The sequence below is a fragment of the Scylla paramamosain genome, chromosome 49 (genome assembly GCF_035594125.1).
Source record: "Scylla paramamosain isolate STU-SP2022 chromosome 49, ASM3559412v1, whole genome shotgun sequence".
NCBI lineage: Eukaryota > Metazoa > Arthropoda > Malacostraca > Decapoda > Portunidae > Scylla > Scylla paramamosain.
Window position 1 is genome coordinate 2,412,501 of NC_087199.1, and position 12,500 is coordinate 2,425,000.

The window sequence follows — 12,500 nt, forward strand, 5'->3', positions numbered from 1 at the left end:
CTAACCTAACCTAACCTAACCAGACCTAACCTAACTTAACCTAACCTAACCTAACTAGACCTAACCAGACCTAACCTAACCTAACCTAACCTAACCTAACCTAACCTAACCTAACCAGACCTAACCTAACTTAACTTAACCTAACCTAACCTAACCAGACCTAACCTAACCTAACCTAACCTAACCTAACCTAGACCTAACCTAACCAGACCTAACCTAACCAGACCTAACCTAACCTAACCTAACCAGACCTAACCTAACCTAACCAGACCTAACCTAACTTAACTTAACCTAACCTAACCTAACCTAACCTAACCAGACCTAACCTAACCTAACCTAACCTAACCAGACCTAACCTAACCTAACCTAACCTAACCTAACCTAACCTAACCTAACCTAACTTAACCTAACGTGACCTTATTTACCGTATCAAAATGGGAGAGTTTACCAACCCACCCTAACCGACCCTAGCTTGTACCGTAAGGGCGTGGAGGGAAGCATGGTGCCCCGTGTGTGTTGGGGGAGAGGGAGAGAGGGAGAGGGGAGCGTGGGTGATAATTAACCTAACTGAACTTGACGCCAGTAGGGGAGAGAGAGGGAGAGGGGAGGTGAGGGGAGTCTTTGTGCTGATAGACTTCAGGAAACTCACAAGCAGAGAGAGAGAGAGAGAGAGAGAGAGAGAGAGAGAGAGAGAGAGAGAGAGAGAGAGGGGGGTATCTAACAAGACATGACCTAACTACCTAAAACTTCTACGGAATTGGGAGAGAGAGAGAGAGAGAGAGAGAGAGAGAGAGAGAGAGAGAGAGAGAGAGAGAGAGAGAGAGAGAGAGAGAGAGACTTATGAATAGAAAGATAACTGATGAAAGGGACAAAGCGAGAGGAGGAGGAGGAGGAGGAGGAGGAGGAGGAGGAGGAGGAGGAGGAGGAGGAGGAAAGCTCACAGAATAATATAATAAAACACACAATTAGAGAGAGAGAGAGAGAGAGAGAGAGAGAGAGAGAGAGAGAGAGAGAGAGAGAGAGAGAGAGAGAGAGAGAGAGAGAGAGAGAGATTGTCACGTGTAGATCAGCCGGTACATTGATGTAACTCTCTCTCTCTCTCTCTCTCTCTCTCTCTCTCTCTCTCTCTCTCTCAGTTTCCCCTTACAAAGCGAAAGAAAATGGATAGATTGTCATTTTCTTTTTCTTTTCTTTCCTCACCTTTTTTCAACCACACCTGACTGCCAGACGTGTGACTACTACTACTACTACTACTACTACTACTACTACTACTACTACTACTACTACTACTGCTACTACTGCTACTACATATGTTTTCATGATTGTGGTGGTAATAAGTTAGTGCTAGTGGTGGTGGTGGTGGTACTACTACTACTACTACTACTACTACTACTACTACTACTACTACTATTGCTGGTGCTATTACTGCCACTATTAATGAATTGGTTCTGAAAGTAGTTAGATAAATATAGATAATTATTCCCAATTAACCGATATTATGTCCTCTAATTAGAGAGAGAGAGAGAGAGAGAGAGAGAGAGAGAGAGAGAGAGAGAGAGAGAGAGAGAGAGAGGACTTCCCACCACGGTCAATGCCGCCTTGCACACATTTCCTCTCCCTCTCTCTAACAGTAGTAGTAGTAGTAGTAGTAGTAGTAGTAGTAATAATAATAATAATAATAATAATAATAATAATAATAATAATAATAATAATAATAACAATAATGAAAATAAAGTTCCTGAAAATTGAGAATGAAAAGTCATCTCTCTCTCTCTCTCTCTCTCTCTCTCTCTCTCTCTCTCTCTCTCTCTCTCTTAAAGTTGATCAGTTATTTTCTTTTTTTCCTTTCCTGTGTGTGTGTGTGTGTGTGTGTGTGTGTGTGTGTGTGTGTGTGTGTGTGTGTGTGTGTGTGTGTGTGCACGCGTTATCAATAATGAGTGTTTTTCCCCATATGAGAGAGAGAGAGAGAGAGAGAGAGAGAGAGAGAGAGAGAGAGAGAGAGAGAGAGAGAGAGAGAGAGAGAGAGAGACTGACGCAATACCTGGCTTCCCTGGCTCATGGTCTCTCTCTCTCTCTCTCTCTCTCTCTCTCTCTCTCTCTCTCTCTCGTGAAATCGCATGAATATCTATAAGTATGTTTAAGAGAGAGAGAGAGAGAGAGAGAGAGAGAGAGAGAGAGAGAGAGAGAGAGAGAGAGAGAGAGAGAGAGAGAGAGAGAGAGAGAGAGACTAGACTTAAGGGGGCAATGTTCTTCTCGCTTTAGTGCACGCAGACACACGCACACACACGCACACACACACACAGTTTCATAATGGCGGCTTCTGCACATCTATCCTTTTTTTTTATTTATTTATTTTTCAGAATGTGTTTTTGGGAGCGGCGCCTCAGTGGACCTTGTCTTATTTATTTATTTATTTATTTATTTATTTATCTTCTAATTTTGTTGTTCTTAGCCTGTGTTCCTCCTACGTACATATATATATCAAGTACATACATACGTACATACAGACAGACAGACAGACACACATATATATAGACATTAAGGCAGACAGACACACACACACACACACACACACACACACACACACATATACACAGAGTACATACATACATACATACATACACACAATTATTGAAAAGGATGTAAAATTTCTCTCTCTCTCTCTCTCTCTCTCTCTTACGTGTAGACCTCACTCTCTTGTTGCTGAGCTCTCTCTCTCTCTCTCTCTCTCTCTCTCTCACGTGTAGACCTAAGCACTTCTTGTTGCTGAGCTCTCTCTCTCTCTCTCTCTCTCTCTCTCTCTCTCTCTCTCTCTCTCTCTCTCTCTCTCTCTCTCATATAGATCATCACTTTTTTTGCTGTGTGTGCGTGTGTGTGTGTGTGTGTGTGTGTGAGACCCATCTGTTTGTCAATCTGTATGTCTGTATCAGTCTTTCACACACACACACACACACACACACACACACACACACACACACACACTGCGTTTTTGGTGTGTCCCTTTTCATTTATTTATTTATTTCTTAGTTACCCCAGAGAGAACCCGCCCAACCACCACCACCACCACCACCACCACCACCACCACTACTTCCGGTTAGCGCCACCTTCACACACGGCCATGGCAAGGAGGAAGGAAAAGAGCTGAGAAAATTAATAAGAAAAACAGAGATAAAAGGGAAAATATGAGATGAAGAGAACCGTGCAGGCGTACTGAAGGGCGGGCTTGTTAGATCTTCACCACCACCACCACCACCACCACCACCACCACCACCACCACCACCGATAAGACACGGGATGTTTAGCAAAGGTTTTGATAGCATAATGAAGTCAGTCTTATCGATAACAACAGTGAATAACAGATGTGGCCGACAAATTAGGGCAGCGCAATTGTTATGAATGATAAAAATTGTGATATAAAGATGTCACTGATAAATTATGGTGGCGCAATTGTAATAAATGATAAAAATAATGATATACAGATGTGCTGACGGAATGAAGTGCTTCTACGCAGTGTACAGGTCAATGAGGACATGTGTTAAGTGAAGCGAGAAGCATGCCTGTGCTGTGTCTGGGCCGTAGGAAACAAGGCGTGACACTCGGATGGACAAAAGGCGGCTGACATTGTTACGCCCTTCAGATACCCCCCAATTTGCCGAGTCTACCCTCTAACAAGGTAACCCAGCAGCCCAGCACGTCTTGACACCCAGGTACATACACCAACTACTCTTAATGATAGCACACAGCAGCGGTGCACAGACACACAGCACTTCAAGACTAAGGGTTACCTCCACAGCACCACAGGGAGGCCCACACATCAAAACAAGGGTCACGGGCGTACATCACCAGCCGACACGCTTCATATATTCAAACAAGTGATTGAACTAGTATTGACACGAGCTGCTGGCGAAGTGGCGTACGGGGAAAGACTGCAATTAAACTTAGAGACAACGAAGTAGTTAATGAATGGACGGCAGTTATGGTGTACTGGTGATATGAATGAAGTTCGGCAACCGTAAACTTGATAGATCTAGCAGTGATCATTAAAAGAAATAAAAAAAATTGAGCGTTCAGTGTACAGCGGCTTCCTGAAACACAGATATCAGGGTTCAAAGCAAGATATATTGGTTACAAGCCGCCGGGGTAACTCAAGGTCATTTAACAGCTTGTGACGTGACACCCGAACAAGCGGTACAGTTCTGGCCACCTAATACACACAGCATCAACTCATGTCAGGGAGTGCACAGCGGTGACCAAGGAAAATTAAATGCTTACTGTGTATTTAAGGGAGTTTAAGCCACAGATGTTGAACAGATGCTATAAATTCTTGCGAGACACAGCAATTGAAGCCACAAGGAGCAATGCAAGGAATCTATAGAAATACAAAAAAAAAAAAAAAAAATAGAGAATGTTCAAATATAGTGAGTGAAGAAAATTTAAGACCACAAATGTTGAAAGTCATTTTTTTTTTTTTTGTGAGATAAAGCAATTGAAAGCACAAGAAGCAATGCACGTAGTCTTTATAAATACACAAGATAAACAAAAAAATACAAAGACGTCCGAATATGGCTAGTGGCTGAAGAAAAGGTGTACTAGAAAGGCCATAACTGCACCATTTGAAACATACCTAGAGAACAGCGAGCCAGGTCAAATTAGTCACATTTCTAACACCTCTTAACCAACAGTGACATGAAAACATTGAAATATTCCCGTTTTCTGTGAGTGTCCGTCGTGTTACACCTATAGAACAGCGAGTCACGTCAAATTAGTCACATTTCTAACACCTCTTAACCAACAGTGACACGAAAACATTGAAATATTCGCGTTTTCTGTGAGTGACCGTCGCGTTACACCTATAGAACAGCGAGTCACGTCAAAATAGTCACATTTCTAACACTTCTTAACCAACAGTGACACGAAAACATTGAAATATTCCCGTTTTCTGTGAGTGACCTTCGCGTTACACCTAGAGAACAGCGAGTCAGGTCAAATTAGTCACATTTCTAACACCTCTTAACCAAGTGACACGAAAACATTGAAATATTCCCGTTTTCTGTGAGTGTCCGTCGTGTTACACCTATAGAACAGCGAGTCACGTCAAATTAGTCACATTTCTAACACCTCTTAACCAACAGTGACACGAAAACATTGAAATATTCCCGTTTTCTGTGAGTGACCGTCGCGTTACACCTATAGAACAGCGAGTCACGTCAAATTAGTCACATTTCTAACACCTCTTAACCAAGTAACACGGAAACATTGAAATATTCCCGTTTTCTGTGAGTGACCTTCGTGTTACACCTATAGAACAGCGAGTCACGTCAAATTAGTCACATTTCTAACACCTTAACCAAGTGACACGAAAACATTGAAATATTCCCGTTTTCTGTGAGTGACCGTCGCGTTACACCTATAGAACAGCGAGCCAGGTCCAATTAGTCACATTTCTAACACCTCTTAACCAACAGTGACACGGAAACATTGAAATATTCCCGTTTTCTGTGAGTGACCGTCGCGTTACACCTAGAGAACAGCGAGTCACGTCAAATTAGTCACATTTCTAACACCTTAACCAAGTGACACGGAAACATTGAAATATTCCCGTTTTCTGTGAGTGACCTTCGTGTTCATCAGTTGCGCTTTGTTCGTATTGACACTGCACATATAACATAAACTAATTCGATTTATTTATTTATTTTTTTTTAATAATGCGATTTTTACTTGTTCTTAAACGGAGTGATATTGAAGTTATTTAATCTAAAGAAAACATTAACTAGATGACGTTTTCAGTTATATCAATGTTATTTCAGCGCGAATCACTGGAGCGCAAATTCACGAGGCCAGCAGAGGGCCCCCCCAAAAAAAAAAAAAATGTGCGCAGTGCTGTCATGACCAGCTTAGAGTGCAGCATAAAGTTTATACTGACTGACTGACTGACTGACTGACTGAATGACTGACTGACTGACTACTACAAAATAAAAAACAGTCTTTTCTTTCCTCATACATGTCAACACCACCCCAAAAACCCACACCAACACATCTAAACGCATCTAAGACACCTCAAAATAGCCCAAACACACCAAAACACCTAAAAACGTACCCCAAAACACTTACAACTACCCAAAACAACCCGGAAACAACTAAAACACACCTAAACAGCCTAAACACCACAAACCAGCCCAAAAACACCACAAACCGCCCAAAAACACCACAAACCAGCCCAAAAACACCACAAACCAGCCCAAACACCACAAACAGCCCAAAAACACCCCAAACCAGCCCAAACACACCACAAACAGCCCAAACACACCACAAACAGCCCAAACACACCACAAACAGCCCAAACACACCACAAACAGCCCAAACACCACAAACAGCCCAAACACCACTAACCAGCCCAAACACCACAAACCAGCCCAAACACCACAAACCAGCCCAAACACACCACAAACCAGCCCAAACACACCACAAACCGCCCAAAAACACCCCAAACCGCCCAAACACACCCCAAACCAGCCCAAACACCACAAACCAGCCCAAACACACCACAAACCAGCCCAAACACACCACAAACCAGCCCAAACACCACAAACAGCCCAAAACCACCACAAACAGCCCAAAAACACCACAAACCAGCCCAAACACCACAAACAGCCCAAAAACACCCCAAACAGCCCAAAAACACCACAAACCGCCCAAAAACACCACAAAACCGCCCAAAAACACCCCAAAACCGCCCAAAACACCCCAAACCGCCCAAAAACACCCAAAAACCGCCCAAAAACACCCAAAACCGCCCAAAAACACCCAAAACCGCCCAAAAACACCCAAAACCGCTAAAAAACATTCAAAAGAACACTCAACACACAATACTCACGCAAAGGCCAGCGCTCCTACGGTACAGAAGATCCCGCAGCCAGCCCACACGAGCAGCGCCGCCAGAGGAGACCCGGCGTACCCCAGGACACCTCCAGGGGACACGAAGATTCCTGAACCAATGATTGATCCAACAATTATTGATACCCCGTGGAGCAGTGTAACCTTACGCTTCAGTGACACCCCTGACTCCTCGCCAAGGCCTTGTTCTTCCCCTCCTGTGCTTGGCTGGGTGGTGGAACGAGTCTTGTCAGCCATGGTGGTGGTTTGGCTTGCTTCGGTTAGATTGGTGGTGTTGTGTTGTGTGGTGTTGAATGTTGGTGTGTTTTTGAGTGTTTATTGTTTGTTTGTTTGTTTGTTTGTTGTGTTTGTTGTTCCTCTTGTTCTGTATATCACGTTCTCTTCTTCCTCCTTCCTTCCTTCCTCCTCTTCTTCTTGTTCTTCTTCTTCTTCTGCGTGTAAAGACTTTTGTGTGTGTGTGTGTGTGTGTGTGTGTGTGTGTGTGTGTGTGTGTGTGTGTGTGTGTGTGTGTGTGTGTGTGTGTGTGTGTGTGTGTGGGTGGGTAGGGAGAGAGAGAAAGAGAGAATTATTAAATCTTCACACATTTTAACAATTATAAAAAAAAATATGTAAATTACCATGCAATTAAAATACGAAAGGAATATAATCAAGAAAAAAAAAACGGGTGAATAAGCCACATAACAAAATATAAATAAACAAATAAAAAATACCATATTTCATAACTCTCTCTCTCTCTCTCTCTCTCTCTCTCTCTCTCTCTCTAAAACCAAGAAACCCACAACAATAATTTCTTGACCACCAGAGAGATAGAGATAAATAGATAGATAGATAGATAGATAGAGAGAGAGAGAGAGAGAGAGAGAGAGAGAGAGAGAGAGAGAGAGAGAGAGAGAGAGAGAGAGAGAGAGAGAGAGAAAGAGAGAGAGAGAGAAACACCTGTAAACCTATGCTAATTAGTAGCCTTAAAAAATATCAGAGGTAAGACCAAAACGCTTCAGAATATGGACCTTTTAAAGTGACACAAGTTTTTAAGGGTGTTTTTATGGTTATAGTGAACGATTAACAACACTTCTACATTACAAACAGGAGAAACACTCTTGCCATCCCGGCTGATCGTCTTTGTGGCCTTGGGGAACAGCGGTGGTGAGAGAGAGCAGAACATTTATAAACGTAGGCCTATTTAGTAAAGTTATAAGGGTTTTAAGTATGGTTTTATACTGCACCGCTTCTGTACTTTTTTTTTTATGTAGGAAGGACACTGGCCAAGGGCAACAAAAATCCAATAAAAAAAAAATGGCCACTGAGATGCCAGTCCCATAAAATGGTCAAAGCAGTGGTCAAAAATTGATGAATGTCTTGAAACCTCCCTCTTGAAGGAATTCAAGTCATAGGAAGGTGGAAATACAGAAGCAGGCAGGGAGTTCCAGAGTTTACCAGAGAAAGGGATGAATGATTGAGAATACTGGTTAACTCTTGCGTTAGAGAGGTGGACAGAATAGTGGTGAGAGAAAGAAGAAAGTGTTGTGCAGCGAGGCCGCGGGAGGAGGGGAGGCATGCAGTTAGCAAGATCAAAAGAGCAGTTAGTATGAAAATAGCGGTAGAAGACAGCTAGATATGCAACACTACGGCGGTGAGAGAGAGGCTGAAGACTGTCAGTTAGAGGAGAGGAGTTGATGAGACGAAAAGCTTTTGATTCCACCCTGTCTAGAAGAGCAGTATGAGTGGAACGCCCCCAGACATGTGAAGCATACTCCATACATGGACGGATAAGGCCCTTGTACAGAGTTAGCAGCTGGGGGGGGGGGGGAGTGAGAAAAACTGGCGGAGACGTCTCAGAACACCTAACTTCCTAGAAGCTGTTTTAGCTAGAGATGAGATGTGAAGTTTCCAGTTCAGATTATAAGTAAAGGACAGACCGAGGATGTTCAGTGTAGAAGAGGGGGACAGTTGAGTGTCATTAAATTGCACCTCCACTATTTTCCAAAGGCTCTAGTTGAAGTGGCGCGGGTTTTCAAGGGTGTTTTTATGGTTCTAGTGACAGATTAACAACATTTCTACATTATGAACAGGAGAAACACTCTTTAAAAGGCTCTAGTTGAAGTGACACGGGTTTTTAAGGATGTTTTCATGGTTGTAGTGACAGATTAACAACATTTCTACATTATGAACAGGAGAAACACTCTTTAAAAGGCTCTAGTTGAAGTGACAAGGGTTTTCAAGGATGTTTTCATGGTTGTAGTGACAGATTAACAACATTTCTACATTATGAACAGGAGAAACACTCTTTAAAAGCCTCTAGTTGAAGTGACAAGGGTTTTCAAGGATGTTTTCATGGTTGTAGTGACAGATTAACAACATTTCTACATTATGAACAGGAGAAACACTCTTTAAAAGCCTCTAGTTGAAGTGACACGGGTTTTCAAGGATGTTTTCATGGTTGTAGTGACAGATTAACAACATTTCTACATTATGAACAGGAAAAACACTCTTTAAAAGCCTCTAGTTGAAGTGACAAGGGTTTTCAAGGATGTTTTCATGGTTGTAGTGACAGATTAACAACATTTCTACATTATGAACAGGAGAAACACTCTTTAAAAGGCTCTAGTTGAAGTGACACGGGTTTTCAAGGATGTTTTCATAGTTCTAGCGACAGATTAACAACATTTCTACATTATGAACAGGAGAAACACTCTTTAAAAGGCTCTAGTTGAAGTGACAAGGGTTTTCAAGGATGTTTTCATGGTTGTAGTGACAGATTAACAACATTTCTACATTATGAACAGGAAAAACACTCTTTAAAAGCCTCTAGTTGAAGTGACACGGGTTTTCAAGGATGTTTTCATAGTTCTAGCGACAGATTAACAACATTTCTACATTATGAACAGGAGAAACACTGTTGACCACTCCGCTAACCGTCTCTGCGGCCTTGGCAAACAGAAGCGGTGACAGCAGTGTGTGTTTCAATACGGGCCTCATTCTGATTTAATGATGTATGAATACTTAGGATGCGTGTACGTCAGTGTGTGCCAGTGTGTCATGTGCCAGTGTGTCAGTGTGTGGCGCATGGCTAGTGGGGGACAGTTTGCATGTACCAGGCAGCTGAGTCTAGCCACGCTGCTCACACGGAAAGCCTCAGCTATTAATGTTTACGTGCTTGTGTACTGTGTGACATACAATGCTGTGTGTCCTGTGTGTTCCTGCGCCACCACTGTTTTGCAAGGCCACACAGGTGATCAGTCAGGTTCTCAAGTGTTTTTTCTGTTCAAACTGTAGAAATGTTGTTAATCTGCCACTTGAACCATAAAAACACCTTTAAAAACTTGCGCCACTTCAACTACAGCCTTTTAAAAGTGTTTCTCCTGTTCATAATGTAGAAATGTTGTTAATCTGTCACTACAACCATAAAAACATCCTTGAAAACCTATGTCACTTCAACTAGAGCCTTTTAAGTGTTTCTCCTGTTCAAACTGTAGAAAAGTTGTTAATCTGCCACTAGAACCATAAAAACACCCTTTAAAAACCCGCGTCACTTCAACTACAGCCTTTTAAAGAGTGTTTCTCCTGTTGAAACTGTAGAAATGTTGTTAATCTGCCTCTAGAACCTTAAAAACACCTTTAAAACTCGCGTCACTTCAATTAGAGCCTTTTAAAACTATTTCTCCCGTTCAAACTGTAGAAATGTTGTTAATCTGCCACTAGAACCATAAAAACACCTTTAACAATTAGTGCAGCTTAATGAAAAGGCCTGCATTGATAAACACTAAGCCCTCAGCACAAGTTTTCCGAGAGAGCAGAGGGGGATCAGAATATATACATCTTTCTCAACAAGGTTAGGATTTGCTTCATGGTTGTAGTGACAGATTAACAACATTTCTACACTGCGGACAGGAAAACCACTCTTGGGAAGCTAACTAATCGTCTCTGTGACCTTGAAAAACACTAGTGGTGGCAGTTACAGAAAACGGGCCTGGGGGATTTTGTTGTATTATTAATTTGCTGTAAGGTGGGGAGTTCAGCATGGTGGGGAGCTCAGCATGGTGGGGAGGTCTGGTTCTAGATACATCTCCTCCCCACTCTATACAAGTTGCCTAGTGAATTAAAACTAACTCTCTCTCTCCTAACTCTCTCTCTCTCTCTCTCTTAAACGAATTCAAGTAGCATTTCTTCTAATGACCTCTCTCTCTCTCTCTCTCTCTCTCTCTCTCTCTCTCTCTCTCTCTCACCTGGTCACGTGGGCAGCTCAGATGACGTGGTGGGGGAAGGCGGGGGGGATCACCAATTACCAAGAACACACGATGCTTCACACCTGTACGCACACACGAACACACAGAAACGTACATGAGTTATGAAAGTTATATATACACACACACACACACACACAGTGGTTATGTGCTACTTACCAGCTCTCTCTCTCTCTCTCTCTCTCTCTCTCTCTCTCTCTCTCTCTCTCTCTCTCTCTCTCTCTTTCTCTCTCTCTCACAAACAAGATGGCGTCTGCGTAGGAAGGCAAAAACTACCAATTAGACTTAACTATCTTTAGAAACATCAGCAATTAAGGGTAATGACGATGGTTAGGTGTGTGTGTGTGTGTGTGTGTGTGTGTGTGTGTGTGTGTGTGTGTGTGTGTGTGTGTGTGTGTGTGTGTGTGTGTGTGTTGCGGAATAAGATTACAAAAGGAGTTCATTATTAATCTAACTCCTTAATGATGATGATGATAGTAATAATAATAATAATAATAATAATAATAATAATAATAATAATAATAATAATAATGGAAATTTGGAAAAGAAGAAAATAAAGAAAACACGAACAAGGAAAAACATGAAACGAAACAAAAAAGAGGAAGAAGAAGAAGAAGAAGAAGAAGAAGAAGAAGAAGAAGAAGAAGAAGAAGAAGAAGATGATGATGAAAGAAGAAGAAGAAGAAGAAGAAGAAGAAGAAGAATTGGGAGAGGAAAAGGAAGAACAAGAAGAAGATGAAGAAGATTAAGAAAGAAGAAGAAGAAAGAAGAAGAAGAATTGGAAGAGGAAGAGGAAGAACAAGAAGAGGAAGAAGAACAAGAAGAACAAGAAGAACAAGAAAATAATTGGAAGAGGAAGAAGAACAAGAACAAGAACAAGAACAAGAAAAAGAAGAAGAAGAAGAAGAATTGGATGAGGTAGGAGAAGGAGAGAAGAAAGTGATGATGATGAAGAAAAGGAAGAAAAGAAATAAGAAAGAAAAACAAAGAGAAGAAGAAGAAAAAGAAGAAAAAGAAGAAAGAAGAGTTAGAATAATAGTAATAAAATAAGTGTAATAGTAGTAATAGTAGTAGTAGTAGTAGTAGTAGTAATATTTTAAACCTACAAATCATTACAAAATAACCTTAAACAAACACACAACATGCAATAAGAAAAATAATAACAAAACACACACACACACACACACACACACACACACACACCAATACAGAAAATAAATAAATAAATAAATAAATAAATAAATAAATAAATACATACATACATACACCCCACAAGGCAACACTCCAGGAACGTAAACAAATCGACAACCACCACCACTACCCACTGGACCCTCTAATACCATCCTAAATTTACCTTGTATTTTC

General features: G+C 41.5%; 1 protein-coding gene across 4 annotated transcripts in view; it reads right to left on the reverse strand.

Annotated features, from left to right (window-relative positions):
- LOC135095605 (large neutral amino acids transporter small subunit 1-like) overlaps positions 1 to 12,500 on the reverse strand; it is a 33,827-nt gene that overhangs the window by 17,409 nt on the left and 3,918 nt on the right. For 2 of the 4 annotated variants that reach the window (XM_063996534.1, XM_063996531.1), the window contains exons 1-3: positions 12,490 to 12,500; positions 11,118 to 11,200; positions 6,875 to 7,338 (exon numbers count right to left, since the gene is read on the reverse strand). The exon at positions 12,490 to 12,500 is cut by the window's right edge. In XM_063996534.1, coding sequence (XP_063852604.1) covers positions 6,875 to 7,131 — 257 coding nt within the window. In that variant the 5' untranslated portion in view covers positions 7,132 to 7,338; positions 11,118 to 11,200; positions 12,490 to 12,500. The remainder of the gene's footprint in view (positions 1 to 6,874; positions 7,339 to 11,117; positions 11,201 to 12,489) is intronic. The other 2 variants (XM_063996532.1, XM_063996533.1) reach the window with 2 other exon arrangements.